Source organism: Electrona antarctica (genome assembly GCF_951216825.1).
Source record: "Electrona antarctica genome assembly, chromosome: 12".
Lineage (NCBI taxonomy): Eukaryota > Metazoa > Chordata > Actinopteri > Myctophiformes > Myctophidae > Electrona > Electrona antarctica.
In genome coordinates, this window is record NC_136793.1 from 32,749,639 (window position 1) to 32,777,162 (window position 27,524).

A 27,524-nucleotide genomic window follows, 5' to 3' on the forward strand; every position below is an offset into this window, starting at 1 on the left:
GTAAAGTTCAGTCACACGAGAAAGACTTGGAGTAGAGTCACTGCTTCTTTGCCTGGAAAGGAGCCAGCTTAGGTGGTTCGGGCGTCTCCCTAGGGAGGTCCTTGAGGCACGTCCCACTGGGAGGAGACCCCGGGGCAGACCAAGGCGCAGTTGGAGGAAACACATCGACTCACTGGCCTTGGAACGTCACAGGATCCCCCAGGAGGAAGTCACTAATGTTGCTCTGGAGAGGGAAGTCTGGAACACTCTGGTGGAGCTGTTGCCCCCACGACCCGACTACGGATAAGCGGTTGAAGATGGATGGATGGATGGATGGATTTATATCATAAAAGTTCACAGGAAACAACATTTCTGGGTCCTGACACTGACAGTCAGGAAGCTTTTGGAGGTCAAGCATGACCATGCCGCAGTATTTGCCAGCATCCACCTCTTGTTTGATGTAGTCGCTCAAATAGAGTGGAGTGGGATGTTCTGAAGCCAGATTGGAATTCGTAAAAAAAAAATTGTGGCAAGATACTTTTCAACCTGCATAGACTATTTTTTCCATCACTTTCGAGATGGAGCTTAGAATAGAAACAGGGCGGTAGTTGCCAGGTCTAATTTGCTCCCTTTCTTGTGCAGGGGGGGTTACTTTGACCAGTTTGAAGTTTTTCTTGGGGAACATGTCCCTGTTTGATGGAGAGGTTTATTATGTAGGTGATGGATTGGTAGCGTTAGTAGTGTTAGTAGCATAGTCGACGTTTTCAGGTCCTTCCCTCACTCAGACCCACCCAGCTACCTGAGGTGGTAGAGATTTACTTAAAAATATTTATAGCCTGCTGCCTATCAATTAATTTAAGCCTAGAATCAAACCATCCAGGATCCTCACACTCACGACTCCCCGTTGCCATCTGCTGGTAAAACAAGATATCGACAGCGTGGCATATCTTTTCGTGTGTCCACCATCTTCGTTGTAAGGGAGCTCCGTCCGACTCCACAGTGTGTGTACCCCTGTGACTGCTGCAGCCAGCCAGGCACTAGTGAACACTCAACTACGGGAGAGAGTGTCTGTGGTTAGCCTGTTTGGTGCTACTTGTTGTTTAGCCCGTTCATTTCTTTAACAAGCAGCCTTTGTCTAATTAATATGTGTTAATTGGCACCGAGAACACATTTCGACAATACTTGGAAGGAGCCGATCGTTTGTTTTGATCCGAAACGGGTTAATTAGCTATAGCTCTATTGCTAACGCGGAAGGGAGGAAGATAGCCCTGCAGTCAGAGCCATCAATGAATAGCTGAACATACGCTACACTGCTACAGCAATCCCCATTTCTGACCTTTTAATAGGCCCTTCCACCCCAGGCAAAGGATGTCTAAACGCCTACGAAACAGCGAGGTTTGCGCTGATTGCAGTGTCCCGGGTAAGATCTGCAACTCCATCCAGTCCTGCAGTTGTTTTCTGTTTAGCCTGACGTTACTGTGCTACTAGCTTGGAGCTACTGGTTAGTTAGCTCTGTTATTGGTTTTTAATATTTGGAGTGTATGTCACCAAATAAAACCGCGCCTTTGGTTACGTTTGTATACTAAAGGATGCATTAACTTGAGGAATTCACCGTGTATCAATAATGCAGACAAGATACTGACATGTCCACTGAATTTGATGTTGGTTGGGACTCAGTACCGTACATAATTTTGTTTTACCGTGTCACATTGTTTTGACACATATAGCCTCATCTAAAAACTGAAGTACATTGTCTTAAATGGCTAACACATACTATAAATCAAACCAACAAAGTTTTTGTGGACAGTAGATCAGACCTAAAATTCTTTCAACTTGGCATAATTATGCACAATTTTATAAACCCAGTAGGTTTATAAAATTGGACCCTTTCCCCATACAAAACATCAGCAATCAGACAGTAAAGTCGGGAGACATCCCCATAACATTCTGTTAAACTGTTTAACCTTCAAGGTACATCATTTTCAATAGGTCTCACATACGTCGCTACCCTAGGGTCCCTCATAGCTTATTCCACCCTCTATACACCCTCTATAGGATGCAGATTTACATACTCTCTGTTCACGGAGACCTGGTCGGTCGCTTGAGTGTTGGTGAGATGTTTCAAAGATGCATACAACAGCTTTAGGAGACCGCGGCAACGTGTGCGAAGCGGCGTTAACCGCTTTGAAGTTTTGCTTTGCTGAAATTCTCTCTTCCTCACTTCCCATGTCCCGCCTCCCACGACACAACAGCATTATAAACATCCTGCATGTACACGGTCGGCCAATCGGAGGCAGTAGGACGTGCAGCTAGCCAGTCGCCGCTCGGGAGGCGGTACAATGGGAAGTCAACAAGGAAGTCAAGGAAGAGAGAGAATTTCAGAGAAGCAAAACTTTGAAAAATACTTAACGGCAACGGCAGTTAACGCCGCTTCGCACACGTTGCGACGGTCTCCTAAAGCTGTTGTATGCATCTTTGAAACATCTCACCAACACTCAAGCGACCGACCAGGTCTCCGTGAACAGAGAGTATGTAAATTTGCATCCTATAGAGGGTGGAATAAGCTATGAGGGACCCTAGGGTAGCGACATCCAAAATTCAGAAAAGCTAACCGAGGATTCCGAAAGGGGCTCATACTGATGCTGAGTATGAAATAAATTAAACAAGTAGTCTGTGGATTTAAGGACCTTGCTATGTTTGATGTTCGTCTTAGTTGATAATGATCTTGTTATAAAGCAAATAAGGCCTTGTACTAAGTTAGTTAGTTTCATTTATTGTCCACGTGTGGAAATTTGTCTTCGGTCTCAACAGTAAAAAACAAACAGTTACAACAACAGCAACAACACTTACAATTATTTTCTCATGGCAAAAAAAAGTGCAGGACAACAGTGACAAATACATTGAAAAAACAACAAATCTAGCGAGACATGCTATCATTTAGTGCCTTAATGGCATTTGGTATGAAGGAATTTTTAAAAATGTTACGGTATAGCTTTTGGTACTTTGTACCGTCTACCAGAGGGAAGTAGTTCGAACTCCCTGCAGAGTGGATGAGAGGGGTCGTTTGCTATCTTGACAGCTTTTTTACGAAGTAACTCCTTGTACATACAGCCTAGTTGTTTCTGTCTCTTCCCAATGATTTTTGAGGCTAGGTTTACTATTCGCTGCAGCTTGCTTCTTCCTTTTACATTTAGATTGCCATACCACATTGCCATGTTAAAAGTCAAGATTCCCTCTATCAGGATAGAAAATCTTTGCTTCGTAAAATCAGGTTGGCATACAGTGTATTTCATTCAGGCCAATCATTGATCTCAATTTTGTACTAAGCAGTTGTCCTTCCTAGTCCGAGTAGGAAGTCTACTACATACATGCAAGTGTAGAAGTCACTCTTTTGCTGGGTCACTCTTTTGACACATGGCTTGTCTCAACTAACAAAGCCTATTTCTTTCTTAATACATTAAGAATTGTACAATTAGGTGTTATACTAAAGACATTTCTGGGAAAGCCAAGTGATTCATTGTTGTATTGTGTCAAGGACACTTTGCATAAAATCCATTTTTATATAGGAATGACGTGATGTTTTTCAGAGTGCACAGGAAACAAAACAGGATGCGGAGTGAATTGACTGGATGCTATGAATGTAGCGGATTCATACTGTATGTGCCAGTGCTGTTTCCCACCAACTTAAAAAGAATAGAATAAGTCCCTGCACAATTTAATTGTTTACTCATTTCAAATGATGAGAGCTTTGCTGAATACATTTCTTTTCTTGTCTGTAGATGCAGGAATATTTTTGTGAATGTAAGTAATTTAAGAGAGCTGATTAGAGGCAAGGGAATTGCTGCTAGCAGCTACTGTTGTAACTCCTTTGTCTCTAATAATCTTGGCTCAAAGTCTGAGGAATCTCCACACCAGCTGGCCTGGTATGCCCTTCCATGCCTATTACCAGTTGTTGTTGTGTTCGAATATTTTTAGAGTTTCTGGATGTGGTATTAATTTAAGCAGCACTTGTTAAGGAAGGAGTAAAAAACGCATGTGGTAAGCGTGTCAGCACTCATTTCTCAGTGGAGTGGAAGGGGCAGACAGGACCCTCAGCACCAGGTGACCCAATCTAACCAGCAGCTGTTCCTCTTTCACCTCAGCTGTCACTATAACAAACCTCCCTGTCCCTCATCCAAGAAAGTCAGAACTGCAGACTATTAAGGCTAATTTATGTTCTGGCGCACAGCATTGCCATTTGTAGAATATTACTCATTTTCAAACAATAACCATGACGCAACGTGAAAGTGGAAGCTGTTACTCTGCATTCATTATTCAAATTCTTGGTTCCTTAAAAAAAAACAAGAACCATAATACAGATTGTCTGTATTTTACACTCTAGCCGATTTCAACGCCTGTCAACTAAAATCAGCTAAAATCTACACAAGTGGGGTCAAGAAAAGGATTAAAAGCCTGGGACTACACCTACTATTATGTCTACTATTACTACTACTTACTTACAGTGTAGTTTAGGCTTGCTTCTTGGTAAAGCTTGTATCAGCCTACACTACAGTATATGTGCCCTTAGTGCTTCCTTAAGGCATATTGTGATAATAATAGCCTTAATATTGGTCTAGCCTAAATGTTGCAGTCAGCAGTGATTGAGGTTGCGTTCACTGTTCAGGTTACATTAGCCTGTATCCGGTTTGCTTTATCTGCAGTGATCTGAGCTGGCTAAGTCTGCTAGATCTAACTAAGGCAGATAGATTCCAAGGGTATAATTGAAATCGCTATCCTCTGTATGTTTGTGAGGACGTGGACATTGAATTGTTTATAGCTGAGAAAATATGTGTAATGGTCTTCCGATGCCAACACCAGACTAGAGATTTAAATAGTAGTTATGTGAACAGAGAAAAATAACCCAGTCAAACTCACAATGAATTCAGAAGCCAAAGGAGGGGGGGGGTGATAACCTGTGATGGAGACAACTGATTTGTGGATTTGTGAGTTTAAAGACAAACAATGCACATGTTAATTCAAGCAGAGGTGTGTAGTGTGCTCATGTGCTGCCTGCTTATTATGCACACTACATAAAACATTGTCTATTAACCCATTATAGGAGGGAAGTCGGGAACCCCTTTTTGTAACCCTACCCTTCTGGACGGGAACCCCTTCTGGGGTTCTGTACAGTGTGTACACTAGTATTAAAACATTTCAAACAATTGATACTGCTATATAATTCTACCGAATTGGTTCAAATTCAGAGCTGGAAATTATCAATTATTGAGAGTAATCAAAATCTAAACGCAATATTCTTTGTAAAATATATAAACTTGATTGTATTGATTTCAGCATTATTGGTAGTTGACATTACACATACACCTAACCAATCATGATCTTAAAATATTGGTTGATAATGATAACTCACTATCTTTGATTTTAGACAAAACAACCAGTGTTTCGGTAGTGACTGCACTGTTTCGGTAGTGACCACAGCATTCTCTGCATTGTTGACTATTGCGGTGCCATAGTCACTTAACTATTTTGCTAAATATTAACTCATAAGATGCTTTACATTTGCTCAAGCTACTACTAAACTACTAGAATTAAGTGCATTAAAAAGCATAAACAAACAATTTTGTCACTACCGAAACAATCATGTCACTATTTTTATTTTTGCTTAAAATTAACTCATGCTTTACATTTGCTCAAGCTCAAGCTTCGTTAGTGACATGAAAACATGGGACAGCATTTTTTATATAAAGTTTTTGAATTTTAAAAAAATCTACAAAATCAATTTCATTATTGGGGGTATTAAAAAATATATTTAGGAAAGTTTGGTGTGTTTTCTCCCCAGAACCTCGCTGGGCCTCAGTGAACAGGGGTGTTTTGATATGTGACGAGTGCTGTAGTGTTCATCGGAGTCTGGGCAGACACAGCTCCCAAGTCCGTCACCTGACACACACGCCTTGGCCTCCCACACAGCTACAAGTAAGAGCCCCATAATAAATACGTTTTTTGTTTGAGGGTGTTTTTTGTGTATACAAAGCAAAATACACATTATTTAAAGGCATACTGTGTAACATTTTCAATTTAAATGAGTTCTCATCATCTTGGACTAGTAAACGCCTAAAGAAAAGTTAGGAAACTTAACTTTGTCTCATTATTTCTCCCCTTCAATAATACCCCCCCAAATTCCCCAATAGGCTTCTGTTGGTAATCGCTCTCATTTTGAGCGACCTGCCAGGTGTGTGCGTGGGTCCTAAGTTTGGAAATGGTACCAGGGCTGACACCAATAATGCTGCAACTCTGCATAACGAAACACCAGCTTCCTATTGCACAGGCCTTATCCTGAAGTGACAAAACGTGGCATCTTTCCATGGGCGCAGTGTTGCTGCTTGTAGCATACATACACAAAGCACAGAAATGCTATGCACACCAGTCCTTCTAGTGGTGCCGGCCCACGGCAGAATGATCCAAAAGATAGGCTTCAAGACACAATAAGTTGGCCTCACACACTGGTAGCCAAAGTGCCAATATTCCGGACGCAGAGTAATTAAAACCAACAACTGCGGAAACGATGGTTTTCATTATTCTGCGCCCAGAATAAAAAACAATGTGTGCAGCCACCTTATTGTCTCTTGAAGACCTGAAGACTATCTTTTGGAGAATACACAAACTCAACAACGTTGTAGGACCCATGCTCAGGTGCCAGTCACACATCTGTGACTGGTGTGTACTGGCAGGTCTCTCAAAATTAGAGCGATTACCAACAGAAGCAGGGATTTTGGCTTATTTTTTGGGGGGCAATATGGAATCCAGGTTGGTACGATCTATTGATGATATCAGGGTACTCCATAAATTGGGATTTGTGGTATTTGGAGATCCACTGATCTGACCTACTTCTCACTAGGCGCATGACTCCCGCAGATCCTCTGTGGAAGTAGGTCCGGCCTAAATAGGTATGCCTATATGTGCATAGCAGTCGGTTCGGAGGTTCTGGACAAACGGATCTCCATATATGGGCATATCAGTCGGATCAGTGTCTCTGGACAACTGCCTATCCAACCGACCGAGGGCGGACACGGCACTCCCTCGGGTCGTTTGAAGTCGGTCGGTCGGAACGGTCCTCGAGATAGGTCAACTATAGACCCACGGACAGATTTCGCACATTTATTGTAGGATTGTCCTTCACAGCCGGCTGTCTAATTCAAATGCGACACATTAATTGTTTCATCATTCCTATTTCCATCATTCAGATGGTGCAAACGTTATACAGCAATGGTGCAAATTCAATATGGGAGCACTCTCTTTTGGACCCTTCATCTGTGATGAGTGGAAAGCGAAAGGCCAATCCTCAGGACAAAGTGCAGTGAGTCATTATTTATTGTTTGAAAACAATCATGTATCACATAGATTGTCATGCTGAATTGGTGAACAGAAACTGGTTGTTGAACATTTAATGTCAATGTGCCTCTGGCTAATTGCTCACTTCCTGCTCTTTCTGTTTCTTCTTCTGTTTTATGTTGCCCCAAAAGTCCAAACAAAACAGAATTTATAAAGGCCAAATATCAAATGTTAGCATTTGTCCATCGCATGCCATGCAGAGAGGAGGACAGCTGCACAGCCAAGGATTTAAGCAAGGTGAGGAGAAAAGGCTGCTTTCTAAATCATTATTTAAGTGGGGTCTGGGGACCCCCAGGGGTCCTTGAGTGGGTTCCAGGTGGTCCCCAGCAAATTTAGTTAGTAAAGATCTGTTTAACCAATTTTACCCTGTATACATCGGCTATAAGATCTCTCAATGCGGTGCATTGTGAACTGGTATAGCCGCTATTTTCAAAACATCTTGAAAGAATTTGGAATATTTTTCAAACATTGGAACTACAGAAATCTTGTATAGGGGTCCCTGACTCTCTGGCACAAAATATTTTCAGATGGGAGTCGGCGGCCAAATACAATGTGGGGGTCCTTGACATGAAAACGTTGACATGAACCACTGCTCTAAAGGTCATTTGCACACCAGGGGGCGTGAGGAATATACAATGCAAAATGTCAGATAATATTTTGCATGAAACTATTCATATAGGACGGTGATGCCTCATTCAAACAGGTTATTGCTTTGATTCATAGTGAAAAATCTAGTTCCTTCAGAAAAAACACATTAATAAAAATAACTGAACATTGCACACAAGTAGGCCATATATGGCCTACTTGTGCGCAAGCAGAGCTCGCCATGAGGTGCGCTCACCACTGCTGGTACAACTGCTGCTCTGAGTCCTAAAGCTCTCTGCTGCTGTCTGGGTACGACTGCTGCTCTGAGTCCCTATAGAGCTCTCCGTCTGTGTATGACTGCTGCTCTGAGTCCTAGAGCTGTCTGGGTACGACTGCTGCTCTGAGTCCTAGAGCTCTAGATCCTAAATCCTTTATACCCGTTATTGACCTTATGCCAACCTTGAAACGTACCTTAGTTACGTCACCAAGAATGGTGTCCCTTAGTGGCTGTTGGAAGACATCGACATACATACATACATACACACACATACATACATACATGCATACCCACCCAACCACTCGATCGTAGTACTTGCATGCTCTGCTTGCGCAAGTAATAATAATCATGCTCCCGGTGTGTAAGGACCTTGTGAACAGCTTTGCTTAAAAAATGCAAACTCCTATGCCCAGCTTTCCGGGTTTGTGTAAACACAAACATTAAAGACAAAAGTGAAGACGGAAAAGTGAGGATGAAAATTGTGATTGGCCAGAATGAGTTGATGTATGATGATAAAAGTGCCCCTCACTTCACACGGATGTGATTTCTTTTCCTCTCTAAGCAACTACACTCAAGTGTACGGACTGGGAATCTCGAGACATGCTTGAGGCTGCTATCACTTGGAGCTCAAGCTAATTTCTTTCACCCAGTAAGGCTCACTCACTACTTAACCTTTTATTGATAGACATGTACACAATCTACATTTTTGTATTTTAAAATGGCTCCTCTGAAGATTTCTTCTTCTTCCTCAAGGAAAAAGGGAACACCCCCCTGCATGTGGCTGCAAAGGCAGGTCAGGTATCTCAAGCTGAGCTACTCACAGTTTATGGTGCAGACCCAGGAGCCCCAGACAGCAGCGGCAAAACTCCTATTGACTATGCAAGGTTAATAAGAGACTTTTCCACCCCCAAGTGAAATAATTAAAACATGAGATTTTAGACGCCTGTAATGGAAGTAATAACTTATTGATATTGTGTATTCTTTTTAGGCAAGCTGGACACCATGACCTGGCAGATAGGTTGGTTGAGATCCAGTATGAGCTCACTGACCGGCTGGCATTTTATCTCTGTGGAAGAAAGCCAGGTAAGCACTGAGCAGACAATTGTCAGACTGATTTAGCAAATAATTATATATATTTTGTATCTGTGCCAGAAAGACACTTATAAGAAATGTGACTGGCAACTTACCTGTCAACATTTCAAGGTGAAGCGCACATATTGCAGGACGGTTAAAGAAACAAACTTTTCATCTGCACAAAAGCTTTACAGACACTTGGTTCATGTTACTTTTATTAGATTTACTAGACATTGTTTAACATTGTGTAAACAGTTGATTACTTGTCATAATCATGTCTAAACAAGCAGCATGGTGTGGTTGTAGTCATCCATCGCATCATTGTTTGTTTCAGATCATAAAACTGGCCAGCACTTCATTGTTCCACAAATGGCTGACAGGTAAGAATATGTCAGTCAACTGATCGCCTTTAAAGTTGAGAACCTAAGTGGATTATTTTAACTTGAATCAACCCTTCAAAACTGTGGAGTGGCTTTGTTGCAGTTGTTGATGGTTGTATTCTCGCTCTGGGACCTGTTCTGACATGCTTGTGGCCTAGCGTAGCATCCATTATCTGGTTGTGAGGAACGAGACTAAAATAGCTCACATACACCACACAACTGTTAATTGTTGTAAATGGTTGAACTGTAATGTCAGTCCACTCTCAGCATTTAATTATTCTTGAGTCACAGCATTGTACTGCAGTACAGTACTGTACACAGTACTGTACGCTACACAGTAGCATTGTTCTTTTAGAATAAAAGATTTCTTCTTCTTTATTGCTCCCTAAATGGATAAGGAATATGTAAGTATTGTGGAGCAAATAGTCAATGTTTTTCAGTGTGTTGTTTTGCTGAAGCATATAGGTTTTTATTATTGTTTTTGTTTTTTTTAGCAGTTTGGATTTATCAGAACTGGCAAAGGCTGCGAAGAAGAAATTGCAATCTGTAAGTGTTGCAGTATTTAAATTAATCATCAGTTATACACACATTTCATGACTGCTGTTTTCATGCTCCTGTACATGAGACTGACCAACTCCTGACTGTCTGTTCTTCATTATTTGTAACGTAGCTCAGTAATCATTTATTTGAGGAGTTGGCCATGGATGTGTATGACGAGGTGGACAGAAGGGAGACTGATGCAGGTAAGAGAACCCCCCCCCCCCCCCCCCCCAAACACACACACACACACACACACGTGCACACACACTGGTATTTAGACATTTGACCCCTGGTATTCCTATTCTGGGCATGGCATAATAGGTGAACATTCACAGAAAATGGCAGATCTACTACAATGTCACAGTGCATTGCATTGCGACACGTTGTGAGCTTTTGAGATTGGCTGTTTTCAGTGAAGAGATTTGGTGTAGACTAGAGGGAAAAAGTATGGGACCAAGTATAGCTCCAAGGCAGGGCTCCAGAGTATAGCTCCAAGGCAGGGCTCCAGTATGGGACCAAGTATAGCTCCAAGGCAGGGCTCCAGCGTGCGACTTAATAGGTCGCATATGATACTCAACGTGCGAGTTAAAATTTTACGAGGTCGCACCAGTGCGACTTGCAGGGAGGAAGAAAAAAAACCATCCCGCAGTGCCTGCCCGTCCCATTGATAAAAACATTGGACGGTCGCCTGACGCCCAGTGTTGTCCCTGAACGCGTTCACGAATTCCCACCAACGGCAATAAGCCCTTATCCGACACAAATTAACTAATACTTCTCAGCTGTACAATTTCACTGGAGCGTGCAGCGCGCATGTAACTGCATGCAGTCATCTACGCAGACAGCCGACTCCCGACCCAAACACTGAGTGAGGAGGTAAACTTGTTGTTTGATTAAACATAATGTGCCACAAGAAATAGCTTCCAATAGCTTATTATTTTTGCATCGAGGAGGTATGTGTCCATACGATCGGCCAACCAAGACATCTCACTCCACAGTGAGTGAAGTGCACTGATGCCTGATTTATTCTTCGTCGTACGTGTTCCGTGCTGAAAATAGCTGATCTACAAGCTCACAAAGCGTTGCGTCCGTGACGCGCTGTGAGCTTGTAGATCAGCCATTTTCAGCACGCAGAGATATGCAGGCACTGAGAACATTCAGAAACTTTTGCCTTCACAATAAAAGCATGCAGCTTTCACAAGTTGGGCCATGAAGACAAGTAAATTGATAAAGAATTCGGTGGCATTTCACATTGCAAAAGAGCTATTTTGTTTCCAAAATGTACAAATATTAATTAATTTTAGGAATTAATTTGGATAATGGTAATGGAGATATTGTAAAAGTATTGCCTTTATTGACTTTGAGTGACTTGTTGGGTTGAAACCATCTACTCTACAGTGTTTAAGTATAATCAGGTAGGTTGCTGTTTTTTACACGGTGACCTTTGTAGGGGGTTTTATGATTAAAACCTTTAATGGTGGAAACCACTACATAACTAAATGGCGCCCGATGTGGGGGCATGATAAGGTCATGTATTAATACCACGCTAATGACGCTATATAAAGAAACAAATGGTGCTACCTAATTTGCGGTGGCGCTACCAAATGAAAAGGTAGGTGGCACCAGTGCTACCTGTGAAAAAGTTAGTCTGGAGCCCTGCTCCAAGGTGGACACTGATCAACAAAGCTACCAAAATAGATTGCATATTGCAGATATTATGACCTCTGAATGCTCCCCTGTTGTGTGTAGTATGGTTAGCTACACAGAACCACAGCACCCTAGTGACAGAGACGACTGTGGTCCCTTTCCTTCCTGTGAACCCAGAATATTCATCAACACGAAACCAGGTAAATTGACCTCACACAGCCATTACTTACCGACTGTATCTCAGTTCAGTTAAACTGTAAAACCATTCATTGTGCTTTGTGTTGAGAAAATGCAGTGCTCTTCTTTTGTTTCTCATTTATCGCAAGTTCAGTTTACACATTCACCTTGAAGTTTACAGTATGATTTGAAGTAACGTTTTTTTCTTTAATTTAGGGACGGCAGAAACTTGCAAGATTCAATGCACATGAATTTGCAACACTTGTTATTGACATTTTAAGTGACGCTAAACGGAGACAGCAAGGGAATTCAGTTGCTAGCCCCAAAGGTCAGAGTCATATTGACATTTCAATCAAAGTTTGACTTGACTAGTGTGACTTGTTACTGGTATAATGATACCAATGACTTATTTTTGCTTCTCCTTGATTCCAGATAATGTTGACCTTATCCTGAGGAATGTGGGTATGAGACATGGAAGTGAAAGCCAGGACAACGACCAGCCTGATTATGATAGTGTGGCCTCTGATGAGGATACAGATCAAGAACTACCTTCAAGCAAAGGAGATAGGACCAAGGTAGTTGACAAAATAAGACAAAATAAGAGCTACTCGTTTCAAAAGGACGTTCATAATAAACAATAACTCAGTTATTACCGTTCTAATGTCAGATGTCTCTACTGTCTCCCACAAATCCTTCCCAACAGAGCCTTGACTCGGACCTATCAGACGGACCTGTCACTGTGCAGGACTTCATGGATGTGAAAAATGCACTTACGGCCTCGGAAGTCAAGATCCAGCAGCTTATGAAAGTCAACAGCAACCTGAGCGATGAGTTGAGGCTGATGCAGAAAAAGGTATCCACAGAACTGCACCAATAAGATAACTAACACCAATGGCCGGACTGAGGGAGGGACACAGCGGTCAGCAGAGCTCGTCTCCTGTCCAATGTGATCTCCCTCTGGCGGGGAAAGCACAGCCTGTGGGTTGTAATGAGGGCGTGGCCACCTGACTGGGAATGCTCTGCTCCAGGGCCAGGCTGCTGTCACACCCTGTTGGTCCACCTGTTTCGGCCAGCATGTTACATCTCAAAGTTTGAATGGTGGCTGGAGCATTCTGTTTTGTTTTTGTTTTTGTTTTTTAATTTGCCAAGAAGAAATGCATTCGTACTAGTACAATTCAGATTGGGGAAACATTTCAATACCCTTACCTGTTTTATACAGGAAATGTGTTACAGTATAAGCTGTGCTATCTCATGGTACTAACAAGCATGTTTGAATAATTAGCATGAAATAACGTAGTGTGTATATTAACTAATACAACTCGTATGAGTGTTCAATTATAGTTCAGCTTGAGGTTCTGAGATAAGTCTTTTCTGCACATGATTGTGTTTGGGTAATTCTTTTGGGTGCTTTAATTTAAAGAGGTCATGACGCTCTACTGTGCTTGAAAACATAGCCTTCATAAGTTCACAGCTGAGTATACATTTTGTCATTTAATTACATTATTTTGTAATGTTCTTCTGGAATGGATTATGTGAAACTCCAAAGACCTCAAATGACAATTTATTCTGATCGAGAATTTGCTCATGTGATCAGCACTTTAAAGTTCAATTATTTTGTTTATATAAGGGTTCCAGTCAATGATGTTAGATTTATATTAAATCTTTATGGTCATAAAATGGCTTGAATTTATACTGGATTTGGGAATAAGATAATATATGGTCTCTAATACTCAAGTGGTTGAATATGAAAGGTCTTGCCAGCACTCTCTTGTAGACATCCAGTATGTGATTTAGCTGTGTGGTTTGGCATTGTCTCATAGACCTCACCAAGCTCTTGAAATCAAAAACAATGGTGGTTGGAACAAATGAAGCACTCCAAACTAGACCACTGACTATTGTTATGACAATCAGAGAGTGATTCAAAAGTATCAATTCAAATCACCCCTGGATTTATTTTGATTTTTACTTAAACAGGATTATTTTGCACAATTGGCCCTCAGGGACAGAATGGGACAGAACAAAATTACATATTTTCAATATTTCTTTTCCCCCTTGAAAATATATCATTTTTGTTGAGCGTTATTGGTGCACAGCATCTCTTTTTTGCTAAAGCATATATTAACCTAGGTTTAATTTACAACTTAGGTGGTCGCCACATTATTTCTCTACAACAATCTGTCACTCAATCATGGCATAAGTTTGTGACTAAAGCATATTAGTAATTTGCGTATTTTACCTGCCCGACTGTGGCAAATTAGAACACTTTCTTCATCTGCTATTGTATGGCTATCAAAAATATATCCTGATATGATCAAATTTCATATCATCATTCATCACCCCTCTTGATCTCTTGATGCCTCTAATCTGATGTACCCATCTTTCATGCACATCTTTGGTAGCTAGATTGCAGCTCTTTTGCTTGCCTGTGCTACAAACCTTTGCTTGCTTACCCCTTGCTTCACATCTTAGAGAAAATCTACACTAAAATCATATTTGCCTGTTATGTTTTGAACAGTGGATATTTGTGAACATGAACAACTGCCCTGGATCTGAAAAGTCTTTGATAGTTTCATCAAGAAACTATGGAGGTGAAGATGACAGTGATAGTATGGGTGCATTTATGGTAATCTGGCAGTGGTAATGGGTCACATTTTCATGTGGTAAAATCAAGATATGCTTTATTAAGATATGGCATTAACGGAAGTTTGACAGCCAAGTCATGGAAATCATTTAACGCATGTCCTAAGCCGAGAATCAAATCTAGGAAAGTGCTAATTATGGTCAATATTAACTTGGCTAAGACACCATACTACCTTGAGAGTTGCTAATGTTCACATATCAATTAACTAAATACTTCCAGAATTCATGTTATTCATATGATTCTAATCGTACCAAGTTATCACTTTTGCAGCTTTCCGTGATTGTCTTGTATGCTGACAGTTATCTGACTGTCAGATGTTAATGTGACTATTTAGAGACAATTTGGGCAAATGCTATAAAGATAGAATGGAACAGTGTAGGAAAAACGCTTGCTTTGCTGACAGCACCTCTTAGTGTATTGCTGACCCCTCTCTTCCAGCTGCAATCTCTGCAAAGCGAGAACATCTCTCTCAGGCGGCAGGTCACAACCAATATCTATCAGGTCCCCAGCGGTTCAGACTACCCTGATCCCTCCAGCCCCTCATCCCTGAAACGGCGGCAGTCTGCACGGGCCAGCCGGACCATGTCTATGTATGAGACTGGCTCAGGTCTGAAGGCCTATGTCCCCAAGGGGGAAACTCCCTACCCGGAGGAGGGTAACCCCACCCTACAACCTTTCCCACCTCATGTAAGTAAGACCTGCACCCTGCCTTCCTTTGCCATTTGCTCTCCTCCATTTCCAAGCCTTTCCTCACATCTATCCAATCTGTCTGCGAACGGTCTTCCCCCCCTACCCCCACCCCATTCTTTTACCTTCATAGTAATTTGCCATCGGGTATTCGTCTTCTCAGCCACAGTGATCAGAAAGCGCAATGCGATGAGCAAACAACACACAGCTAGTCTCATTCCATGATGTCCACTGCTTGGACTCTCATGGGACCAATTCTCTTTAAATCTGGTGTTAAATGGGGTACTGTTTGTTTATGAGAATAATCAGGGTTAGCTTTTAAAGAGCTGCTGTGCTGGGCTTGAATTAATTATATACTTGATTTGTACTGTGTATCATGTCATTCAGCATTAAACATACATGCAAATGTGCTGTGTTTTTGTACTAAACGACAAACTAACAAGGTCGGTCATTCTCTCTATACATTAGAATCAAAGGAACCTATGCATGGGTACTACTGGAGCATAATAACTTTTAGCTTGTGCTACATTTGAGTCTTTGAAACGTTGAATTAATCAATGAATGATGTCTTTTCTAACATTTATGCCATGAGCATAAAATATATATGCTTGACTGCTTGTAGTGAAAGATAATTGTAAATAATTCCCCTGCTTTCAATATACCGGTATGCTGTTTGAGCTTGCATGAGTAGCACTATAGAACCCTGGATTTTATTTATGTTTATTGTGAAAATATATCTTATATTATTTACAGTGTGCCCAGTAGAGGCATGGCAAGGTGTAATGATTTACCCAAGGCTACTTGTGTCACATACCGTTTGTGTCACAATGTTTGTCATTTTTACTTTCTCTCCTTAAAATGTGATTTGAACCCTGTCTTTAGACGGAAAAGGGCGTTTTTGTGACCACCTCTTCATCCCTCCCCTCATTTCCATCCACCCTGTCTTGGTCGAAGGACGAAAGTGCTCAAAAGGTTAAGTACCTATTCACTTGGTCCCAGCCTGGTGGGATGCAACGAATCCACTGAGAGACCCTTGCCATTTGTTCCATTTCCACTCCCTTCCATGCTACTCCTTACCTGCATGAAACAACCCCTCTCCTCCATGGGCTGCATTCACCTCCTGATGCATACTTCCATCATCAACTTTGTGACCGCCAGAGAAAGAATTGTGTTTTTTGCAAATGCAACGGCTCTACCCAAGCAATGACATCTGGGTAGGCGAGTGCACTTGTGGTGTGGTGTGGCAATGTTAATTCTTATTTTTGTATTCATAAGAAGCCTGTGTAATGGCTAGTATAATTACATATACTGTTGCCAACACTAAGTCCAACCCCTGCCACTGAAAAAGAAAGACAAACAATTTTTTTATTTATTTTTTTAGAATAATTTGAATTAAATGTCTGTATGCAAGTAGTGTCCGTCAATATATCAAATTATTGAGCCCACATCACTAGCACTCACTAAGAGAAGTCCTTTTCCCCATCTCTAACCAGAACTTGGTCATCTTGCACAGCAAGCTTCAACCAGCATGCTCTCACCTCCTCTAGTAACACCCAGTCCATGTGTTCATCTCGGGTGCTCCCAGTCTAAACAGATTGGTTATTAGATGTATAGATCCAGAGGAAAGACATGTCAAAATGTGTACGTGTCAATGACATCGTCACAATCGTGTGTTGTCCGAGAGAGACAAGGGTGCGCATGCAGCCGTGCATCTTTTACTACAAACAGGAGGAGGATTTTATTTGAGCGCTTTAGGACTTGTATTGAAATGGTATGTATATATGTGGTTTAAGTGTATTTCTTGTTTGTCTCAGCTTCCTCTTTGGATATGCAATCTTGAGTCTTCAGTATGTGTATCTGCTCAGAACTCTCAAATCACTGCCTAATCTAACATCACTGTGAGCGTGATCCCACTTGAGGATCAATGGTTGCTATTTTGTGCAGTACATGCAAATTATGTGTTGATTTGTTGTTCCGTTTGTCTAAGTAATTAGTCCTGAATTCATCCGAGTCGTGACTTGCACCTCAATTTATGACCACCACTTTAATCAATTTTGGATTACAGTAGGGGAAAAGTGACGTGTGTCACGATTCTGATACAATTTTGACTAGTGTGTGTTTGTAGATGTGTTCCCAAATAATGCTGGCTTCATTAATCCTGGCACGAGTTCCATAGATCCTGTATTAAAATTGGCTAAAGGGAGGGAGGGCAGACCATGGCCACGTCACTGTGACATAACCATAAACAAACCTGATACGCCCATATACTGTATATGCAGGACCATAGCCACATCACTCTGACTCAGACATAGCCATAAGCAAACATGATACACCCATATGGACCACAGCCACGTCGCTATGACTCCGACACAATCATAAACAAACCCGATACGCCCAGCCCATATAGCATGTCACTATGACTAAGACATAACCATAAACAAACCTGATCCATCCATATATAGGCATATGGGAGATCCGATTGTCCAGATCCACAGATCCTATCGCGACTTCAAAATCAGCGTGTGCATCGGCAAGAACTCGAGGAAGTGCGGTGCCCGCCGCTGAGTTGTTTGAATATGCGTTTGTCCAGAACCGCCGATCTGACCAATATATATACTGTACTAATGACATTTAGAGTATGACATTATATGGCCATAAAAGGGACAAAGATTGTCAGTCATAGTATCAGTACTGTACCAGCCATCCCCCTGATCTGATTATGATTTCACGTAATTCAGACTCATGGCCAGTGATGAGAGGTGTACAAACTATTGAACCCTGGATATTGTCTTCACTAACACTAATTACTGCTAGCAGATTCTTTATTCTTGCTTCATCGCTTTATTGCTTGTTTCATGCAAAGTTGTTGAATGGCAAATTTGTCATACTCTTTATTGTCGGCAATACCATAAACACAAGGTGTCACACTGAAAATCTGCATTTCTTCTCTGAAGTTAACACTTTGCATTGAAATTATGATTCCAGCAACGCTGCTTTCTTCTAAACATCGTCAGTGGCACTAGATATTTGCAGCAGGCACATTTTATCATTCTCTCTCTCCTCTGTTGGTTCTAGGCTTCAAAGTTTGAGAAGCAGGGCAGTATGCCAGACAGTGACTATGACAATGCATTCAATGATTCTGAGATGGATGATTCGGGGTAAGATTTTTTTTCATTTGAAAAAAACATAAGTTATTGGTTAATTTTCATTTTTTCTTTAGACTGAGATTGGTAGAGGGTACAAATAATTTCCCTTTTATATGGCAGTCTATGTAGGAGAGGGAGGCTAAGAAGCTGTGGCTGGCTGGGAGAGGGCAGCTCCATCCCTGAGCTGGATGATCTGGAGCAAGAGTCTGACCCCACACTTCCCAGCACAGAGGATGTCATCCGCAAGACGGAGCAAATCACCAAGAACATTCAAGAGCTTCTGCGTGCCGCTCAGGAGAACAAGCATGACAGGTCAGAATCTAGAAATAATGTTCCAAATTTCAACTCACTCAAGATATTTGTAGTTTCACTTTCTTGCTTCTCATTTTGTCCCATACTTACTTCCCCATTGGCATTTTTCTTTTTCTTTTCATTGTTCTGTTGAGTAGTTTCATTTCCTACCATTTCCCCTTTTTCCTGTTGTCTCTTTTTGTTACTCTTCTCCCTCATTCCACTTCCACTCCTCTGCTTCTGGTTTTCTATTACTTTGCTGTGGTGGCCCCTCCCCCTCCCCCTGGTGAGCAGAAGATGCGAGCGTGAGGGTGTGCGTCGGCTCAGGCACAGTCTGGGATGTTTCAGCACCCTGGTGCCTTGGGCTGAGAAGGCCCCCACTCCCTTCCAGCCGCTCAGTCTCCGGCCCCCTGACCCTGCCTCCTGGTACTCTGGCCTCTGTCCCTGCCTCCCAGGCACAGTTTTGTTTTCTCACCTATTGGTTTTCTGTCCTGCCTGTCTATTGTTCTACCTCACCTACTGACTGACTGTACTTTTCAAATACTGTGTATTCGAATATTGTGAAGATACAAAAGTGCCTAAAAGGGTTCTGTTTCATGCTTACTTTCCATAATGATTATTATATTATCATCAGACATCTAAATTATGAAGCACCAACTTGAGATGAGTTTCAACCAGTCAGTGAAGCCCATCAAAAGACAAATATACAGAGATTAATGGAATTATGACATTATTATCTCTGGCTCTAGTCAGAAATCAAGGGGTGAGATTTAGCCCCTGTGCCTGTGGTCGTTTGTCTATCCGGGATATGCTCCCAAACAGCTTGACCGATACGCCCCACATTTCTAGTGCACGCTAGAAATGTTGCCACGTTTAAATATGTTTTTAAATATTTTACTTTCGGGCTAACACCCTGCCCAATTATGGAGTCAATAGGTACATCATAGATGACAGCCTGGCAGAGATACAGTATGCTTTCCACTGAGTGTATGGAACTCTCTAGTTATTGTCCTGGCTAATTCGACTATAGTTGAATTGTAGAGCTTTATGTACATGTAAATCCATGTGGCTTTCATTTGGTCGATTTTGACTTTCTTTGCATAGCCTACACATTATTGTCATATAATGTGCTGCACTTTGAATACCCCTGTTAAATTGATATTGTTTGCTAACAATAAATAGACTGTTGACCTATTACCATGACGTAGCCCCTCACTGGTAATCTGGAACTCCTATTGCATGGATTGCTGTGAGCTGTAATTAGTGCTGCATTTTGCGATTGATTACATTAAATATTCTTGGCTTGTTTAAAACGACTCATCTCACAGTGTGAACATACAGTTTCTGTTTTATCTCTTAAGTTAGATTTCATATCTGCGATCTATGTCAATTTCATGGACATTTTTCTTTTCCCCACAGCTTTATACCATGCTCAGAAAGAATATATGTGGCTGTAACAGAGATGGCTGCCCTCTTTCCCAAGGTAAAAAACAAAAAGGAAAGGTTGCTGTTGTAATGAATTCAAGTGTAGGTTTCTATTATACTGCTTTAAATGGTACTCTATCAACCATCTGTCTTTTACACAGGTGTTAATTAGGATAAAATTCTGTATTCACATTCCCATTCATTTATATAATGTATTTCAGACAGTATATTTGTTAGCCATTTGAGAAGGAATCACAGGAGGCTTTCAGCTTTAGGTCTGCATTAGTTTCAGAGGTTTCAACACTTTTAGGCACAATGCAGTTATCCAAATGTATTTAACCACTTGAGCCCTATTTCTATACTTTGCCATAGAATGTGACACAGGTCATGAACTGTATTCAAATGTTTGACTTTGTGATTAGAAGCCTCGCTCGGAGACTGTGAGGGGGTCCCTACGCTTGTTGACCTCCAGTGCCTACCGACTTCAGACTGAATGCAGGAAGGCGGTGCCCTCAGAGGGAAGTCCAGTGCCAGACATGCAGCTTGTCACTCAGCAGGTCATCCAGTGTGCTTATGACATAGCAAAGGCAGCCAAGCAGCTTGTGACCATAACCACAAAAGAGAACAACTGTTAATAGTCATCAGTGAATAGCACTTAAATGTTCAGGCCAATAACATCTCAGTTTTGTTCTTTTATTTTTTTATCAGTATTTGTGGTATATGCATGCGTTTTTTAATTTAAAGATGTTGCACACTACACATGATGTGTGTTTTATCAACATTTAAAGCCAACTATGGACAAACAATGTAATGTAGTATTGGGGGGGAAAAGTCAGCTCATTAACAATGCTAGGTTTGAAGTACGGTTTGAGCACAATTCATATTGAGCTTGAGTATCACGTTTACAGCCTTTTGTTTTTTTTAATATATATAATTGTTGAGGAATCATGTAAAGATAGCAGTGACTGGTGTACCTGGGAAATAGAATGGGCTTCTGCTTAGTCTTATCAGTCATGCTCAATCAGTTCATAATGTAAATACTGCATCTCTAATAAGTAAATACTAAAGTTACTAAACCATAATGCTTTGTGAGAAAAGCCTAATTTATACTTTGTTGCACAGCTGAGTATAAATTAGGCTACAGTGTACAGTATTCAATGTTCTTTGTTCAGAGTCCAAAGCTAGACATGGAAGCTAGCAAAAGCCATAAGCAATCCATTTGTCATGAATTTCTAGTGCTTAAATTCTTGGAGCTAAAGAATCTTCTCCATTTATTGCACTGTATAAGCATTAGCATTGTGTATGAAAAAAAATCCTCAAAATTGTTTGACCTTTTAATATACTTCCATAAGTTCCAACTATTAGAATTTCATTAAATTTGTCATCCTACAATGAGAGTTCCATTAAAAAGATATTTACACCTATATGGTTTGCCCCTGTCCAAATGACCCTCTGTAATTCACTTAATGCGGCCATTTTACTATGCCTATTAGTCAAGTCGGTGAATAACATTTGTTTCGGGGCCAAATATATTCTTCACCAGCAACATGTTCTTGTATTAAGTTATAATGGTTTGTTTTTCAAGCTATAGCAGTGTTGGTGGTGTCGCAAGATATTCAGAGCTAATAATCATTTGTCCTGTGTGTTTTGTGCTCTGTTCTGTTGCTGCTAGGTTTGTATTTAACGTGCAACTAATGGGATAGAACTATATTTATCGCTTATATAACTGTGCAACCCAAGGTCCATCCTCCATATTGTATCGGAATTCATTGTAAAACTTGAAATCTGATCAAGAAAATGTCCCTCTCTGTACTTCAATCCTGTCCAGAGATGTATGTCTTGCAGCTGTTACAGCTGCACTTGGGAAAAATATTTTTTATTTTCTAAATAAACTTAATTTATAGATATGTTGTAATTGTCATTTACTGTAATACAAAAAGACATTGGTTATTTCAGTGGTTAGATTTAATACAAAAGTTTATAAATAAAAGCATACAATTTAGCTATTAATACAATTGCAAAACTCATTTTATGTAAACAAGCTGTATTGGCATACAGTCTCCTGTGCTATGGAGTCCTCATGTCCAGGCTGATCGGGGTCTGCTGTGAATCTGAAAAAGATGGCATCAAGTATGGAATTCAATTAAATGGGTAAACAGAAAAACTAATCAATAAAAACACTTCCCTACCTTCCTGAAATGAAAACTTGACTGCCATCGATTCATATGATGTGGCCTTTTTATAATCCTGTACCTTCTCCTGGAACCCCTGCTCGATCATCCTCTCTGTCTCCAACCTCAGCTCGTCCTCTTGGAGTTGAAGCGCCTCCACCTCCTCCTTTTCTTCTTCTTCTCTCCTGTATTGCTCCTCCCATTGCTCATGAGACCGTTGTTCGACCTACAATAATATTGTAACATCAACATGCTTGGTCCAAGACTGCAAGCTGTCTGTCTGAGGACTTACTCCCCACACCAGCTGATGTTTTAATTCCTAGGCATTCAAGTGCATATGCAGAGCAAACATTGTCCATTTATTTTACCACTGTATACTATGCATGCATTGATTGAGTTATGTTTATTGATGACCCCTGTAATGGATGAATGAATTGCCATCATACAATTTCAACTATTGTTCATATCTTTTAAATTTGGTGTGCCTTGTCATATCTTTAAGCTGGTTTGACAAATGGTGGGTTGTCCAAAGGTTAGTGAGTAATTTGGACCATTATTAATCCAGAAATTGGTTAGTGCTGTTGTAGTCATTTATTGCCACCTTGATTGGTCATTAGAGTGGCTGGCTGGGGGGGGACAATTCATGGCAACCTGTGGCTTTGAAGTCACATGCAGCTCTTTTAGTTTTAAGCCTATAGCATACACTATGTCTACAGCCGTATCCTCTTAACATTTTGCCAAACCAATAGCATTGGCTAGTCTCAGGTTTCTCTAGCTACTGTAGACTAGATATGGATTCCAACCCAGAAAAGGGACCCCTCACAGAAAAATAGAGAATATAATTGTGTGTGGACAGATTTGTTTGCAAAAGAGTTGCATTGCTTGCCAAGTGAATATCAGGATATGTGTAGAAGCAGTGTTCTAACCTGAGCATTAATTTCTTGCATCCGTGCAGTTCTGTATCCCCGTTCCTGGTCCCTCTCCCTGTGTCTTGTCCCCCTCTCCAACTCCAGATCCTGGATCAGCTCTTCTCGTCTCTTTAACGACTCCTCTTGCGCCTCACGGTTCTGCTGCATCTTAGCCTCTAGCTGCTGCTGTCTTCCCATGAGAACCTGTTGAAGCATTCAGCTGGGTTATTGTGAAACAGTCATGTTTTGTCTTACCTCCACCTGGGGTTTTAAGCCATTTGTGTATGATTTATTTTATTTGTGACATCCCAAATCCCTCTGGGCTGAAAATGCAAATTCACCTCATGCATGAGCCGCTCCCTGGCTTTCCTCTCCTTCTCCCACTCTGCCTCCCGTTGGTCCCAAACACGTTGGGCTTCCTCCCTGAAAGGATGAGACAAGGCAGTTTGCAATGTTAACTAACAGAATCCCTGCCCCATAGTCGAGAGCTTACTAAAGACCAATCTTATACATGCGTTGCTCACCAAGAATAACCATTTCAACTGAAAAAAACAAGTGCTCACCTGTACAGGAAGTCAAACTCTGCCTCCCTTTCCCTCTCTAGCTGAAGTTGTTCTTCGATCACATGTTTCATCCAGGCGGCATCAGCCATAGCCCTTTCCCTCCGTGCACTCTCACTCCTCATGTCGTCTTCCTCCCCTTCTAGCAGAGCGGCCAGGATCTTGCGGTCGGCCTCCTGGTTGCGTACAGGCAGGGCACACAGGCATTGCTATTAGCATTGCAGAGTTACAAGCACAGAGTAGAGGCAGAGCGATGGATGACAGGATAATTGGACTCACAAGCTCCTCCTGCACTTGCTGTGCTCTCCTCTTCAGCTGAGCGCGGTACTGACGGACCAAGAAATGCCTGAAGGGGTAAGAGGCCGTTAAGCGTGTAGTAAACAAACTTAATGAGATTTCTATTGTTTCCAGGCCATCATGAAGCGCTTGCCTTACCCCATCTCTGATTTCCTTCTCTTGTCCTCCACTTTTCGTCTTTCTTCCTCCATCTTCTCCAACTCCCAGTGCTGGGCGAGCAGGACTTCCTGCTCTTTCTTTAGACGACCAGCCTGAGCCACAGAAAAATGCACCACTACTTATTAAACAACACCCGACAACACCATTTATTTTCACTTTTTAAGTTAAGTTTAAGTTATCTGTATACCTCTTCTTCCCTTAGCTTCAGTTCGTCCATCTGTTTCCTGAGTTCATCTGCTCTCTTCCGCTCCTCTGTTTTCCTTCTCTCTTCCTTCTGCTGCATTCGCTCCACAGCCTCTTTTCGCGTTCTCTCAAACTCGTTTTCGAAACGTCTCTTCTCTTCCTGAGCCGTCTCTTCATGCTGTAGGTTTTCAATAGAGGGCTTATATATCAACGTCTAAATGTATGCACTATACTGTAAGGAATCATTTACTGACACTAGATTTCAGATTTGATACTGTACTCACACATGAGCATCACCATTCAACTAATTAATTAATATATAACATCACTTCACAAGGGTTACTAAATTGTTTTAAAACCTTTATTGTCAAGGAAAATATTACAATAGAAAAACATGAGTATATTCCTTTAAGGTTCATTGAGACAACGATCTGCTGAACAGCTATACTTTATACTCTGTATTCCAAATATTACCTACCATTTTCTTCTCCGACACCTGCTCTTGCCATTGGCTGACAACATGATCTTTATGTAAGACAGACTCAACCTGTGGGCAGAATGTGACAGGGATTTGAGACAAAGACCAGACAGAGATACCGACAACCCTGACCTAAGTGGAAGGGATACCAGAATATTTAACTTGGGTTAAAAAAAGTCATGGGATATTTGCCTCAGAAGAGCTATTGGTTTCCTTATCAAGTGCACGTCTTGTCAAAAAAGTGTTCTCTCTGTTTGCTAGAAGACTGGAGTCTTAGACTGTCATGACATTCCTCTGAACTCTTAGCATACTGTGCCATTTAACCAAACCTCATACTGTGCAACAACTAAAGGTTTGGCAACTTGTTGCCTTTACAACATTAATAGTTTAGGTTTAGCTACCTTTCGCAACTCTGGGTTGTTTTTCTTCCAGTGTTCATGCAGTAGCTCTTGTGCCAGCTAGAGGGTATAAGACAGAGACAACCATTATCACTGCAGTGTTATAGTGACTGTCTTCTAAATGCCTCAATTGATTCTAAATTATCTCTTGCTCTCTCTGGAAAGCAAATGAATGGACTCACTAGTGCCCGGTACTTGCGGGCACTGGCCTACTTGGTAATAATGATGTACGTTAGAGACCTGCGGATGGAGTTTTTTGTCCTATTTATATTAACCGCCCCATCCGCGGCTAAATCCGCAGGTCTCTAACGTACGTGACGTTAGCGTACACAAATTGAGTTCTATTGTACGGTACCACTTATATTGGCCAATCAGCAAAGCTGATGCCTAGACCCCACACAGATACAGAGATTCTGTGCATCCTCCACACAGACCCATGGACAGACAGAAACTCATGTTTTTTTTGTTTCTCAAACCATTGGTCCTATTGAATTCCCACTTGGCACTGCACACCCCCGGGTCATTGGGACACACACCACAAGTTTGAAGTCATTTGGTTGGTCGGTGGGTCCTGAGTTATGACCAGGACCACGCATCACCAGTAAGGCTACATTGTTGATGGAGAAAGATTTCATGCAAGTTCTGTGACTACTGTACCTTTTTCCTTCGCTCCTCCCTAGCTGAGCGTAGCTCTTCTGTCTTTTGCACCAACTGACTTGACAATGTTCTATCAGGAACGACTCCCCGGAGCTCTGCCTCTAGCTGGTCTCGCTCCTCCTGGAGCATGGCCCTGAGACGGTTCCTGCGCTGCTCCAGATTCACCTTCTTCTCCTCCTTCAACCTATCTTTATGGTATGCTGACATGCTGGTTGAAGAGAAGAATGAGACATTAACTCATTGCTATGTCAGTTGTCTGCTCAAGAGCAAAGCTGTTAGCCTCTCACTGTGTCTATCAGAACTGGCAAATTTCTCAAATGGTGATTTATATATATCACATAATTAGATCAGATAATAGCTCATATATTACCTGCGTGGTAGACTTACACCTACTAGCAGTGGTGTGTGTACCTAATAAAATGGCCACTGTATAATTGCATTACCTCTGTTCATGAGACTGACGAGAACTCCACCCCGCTTGTTTAGAGTTGTATAAACTCTGTTTTTTGAAGTACTGAGAATGCAGGTCCCACTGCTGCCGCCAACGGGCCTCCTGTTCCCTCTGCTGTGCCATCTGTCTCTCCACAACACGGGCACGACTGGGCACATGAGCGGACAGGGTTGGTAGAGCCATCAGTGATCTCTAAACACAATGTAAACATAGAAACACACACGTAATGTTATTGATTGTTTGATGGAATACTTTATTAACGGTTGCAAATTAGTGGTATATATTGCAATGGTTGCTAAGGATAACACAGAAAGCCATGGGTGCTTGTGTCCATTGTGGGCATGTGTATTCAATTCATCGAGACATTTAAAGACATACAATATAGGCAATACAATAATAATAAATAAGACAACGACGTCACGCCAATGTACGCTGGGAATGGATACAGCAAAAAAACAAACACCAAGAAGACATGGCTTGCCTTGGCAACATTATTACTGTAGTCATTGGCCACGCTGCATTAGCTATATTAACTAAAGATGGATTTGTGGGGGGACGTCATTATTCAAAACAACGCAGCTACGGTTTTGTCTCGCTTCACGGACCATAGTTCGCTATTTATGATAATTGATTTAGATGAATCTATAATCTATATATTTTTTAAACAACATATATGACATTTTTTCAATTATATAAAACATTACAGTTATAGCTCTCTCGTTAATAAAATGTCCAGAGAAAACACAAACATAACACACACAGAGACAGATAACAAAGAGAAAAAATATATAATCTATAATACGCTTACCTGGCTGTTCCGTTACTCCGTATCACTCTTAATTAGTGTAACTAAGTATGTTGATTTCTAGGCGAGTCAGCATTCAAATAATAACCGTCTACTCTAAACAACAAAGCGCTCAAGCTTCTTAAGACCATAGAAACCACTTCACTTCCTGGTTACCCCACGCTACGGGATACGGTATGGGTCAAAAAGATCCCTGTACCATAAACAGTCCTTCAAAAAAGTTGT

The 27,524-nt window shown here is 41.4% G+C and overlaps 2 protein-coding genes across 7 annotated transcripts; one reads left to right on the plus strand and one right to left on the minus strand.

The window, feature by feature from the left end:
• Positions 1–902: 902 nt before the first annotated feature.
• Positions 903–22,143, plus strand: git2a (G protein-coupled receptor kinase interacting ArfGAP 2a). Of its 5 annotated transcripts, XM_079515201.1 has the most exons (21): positions 903–1,399; positions 5,816–5,949; positions 7,218–7,330; positions 7,497–7,602; positions 8,790–8,876; positions 8,981–9,111; positions 9,216–9,310; positions 9,636–9,681; positions 10,176–10,227; positions 10,352–10,424; positions 11,968–12,065; positions 12,259–12,370; positions 12,475–12,617; positions 12,746–12,895; positions 15,122–15,370; positions 16,253–16,342; positions 18,446–18,528; positions 18,637–18,828; positions 19,102–19,233; positions 20,227–20,290; positions 20,655–22,143. In XM_079515201.1, the coding sequence occupies exons 1-21, from the start codon at positions 1,348–1,350 to the stop codon at positions 20,865–20,867; spliced, it is 2,415 nt and encodes an 804-aa protein (XP_079371327.1). In that variant the 5' UTR covers positions 903–1,347; the 3' UTR covers positions 20,868–22,143. The 5 variants fall into 5 exon arrangements, with proteins under 5 accessions (XP_079371327.1, XP_079371324.1, XP_079371325.1 ...); XM_079515198.1 differs by lacking the exon at positions 19,102–19,233 and having other exon boundaries at positions 905–1,399; positions 20,658–22,143; XM_079515199.1 differs by lacking the exon at positions 19,102–19,233 and having other exon boundaries at positions 906–1,399; positions 10,179–10,227.
• Positions 20,924–27,440, minus strand: tchp (trichoplein, keratin filament binding). 2 transcript variants are annotated; one of them, XM_079515203.1, is made up of 13 exons: positions 27,303–27,440; positions 26,487–26,686; positions 26,044–26,251; positions 25,390–25,446; positions 24,989–25,057; positions 24,515–24,688; positions 24,307–24,419; positions 24,151–24,217; positions 23,875–24,047; positions 23,653–23,734; positions 23,330–23,515; positions 22,486–22,629; positions 20,924–22,343 (listed from the first exon to the last, which is right to left on the minus strand). In XM_079515203.1, the coding sequence occupies exons 2-13, from the start codon at positions 26,675–26,677 to the stop codon at positions 22,311–22,313; spliced, it is 1,497 nt and encodes a 498-aa protein (XP_079371329.1). In that variant the 5' UTR covers positions 26,678–26,686; positions 27,303–27,440; the 3' UTR covers positions 20,924–22,310. The 2 variants fall into 2 exon arrangements, with proteins under 2 accessions (XP_079371329.1, XP_079371328.1); XM_079515202.1 differs by having other exon boundaries at positions 22,422–22,629.
• Between the last annotated feature and the right edge of the window lie 84 nt (positions 27,441–27,524).

Coding starts and splice junctions, on each gene's coding strand:
- git2a (XM_079515201.1), top strand. CDS start 1,348: ATGTCTAAACGCCTACGAAACAGCGAGGTTTGCGCTGATTGCAGTGTC. Junction 7,331..7,496: donor AATCCTCAGGACAAAGTGCA/GTGAGTCATTAT, acceptor TTGCCCCAAAAG/TCCAAACAAAACAGAATTTA. Junction 10,228..10,351: donor CGAAGAAGAAATTGCAATCT/GTAAGTGTTGCA, acceptor TTTGTAACGTAG/CTCAGTAATCATTTATTTGA.
- tchp (XM_079515202.1), bottom strand. CDS start 26,677: ATGGCTCTACCAACCCTGTCCGCTCATGTGCCCAGTCGTGCCCGTGTT. Junction 25,447..26,043: donor GGGAGGAGCGAAGGAAAAAG/GTACAGTAGTCA, acceptor TATACCCTCTAG/CTGGCACAAGAGCTACTGCA. Junction 24,420..24,514: donor TGAAGCTAAGGGAAGAAGAG/GTATACAGATAA, acceptor TCTGTGGCTCAG/GCTGGTCGTCTAAAGAAAGA.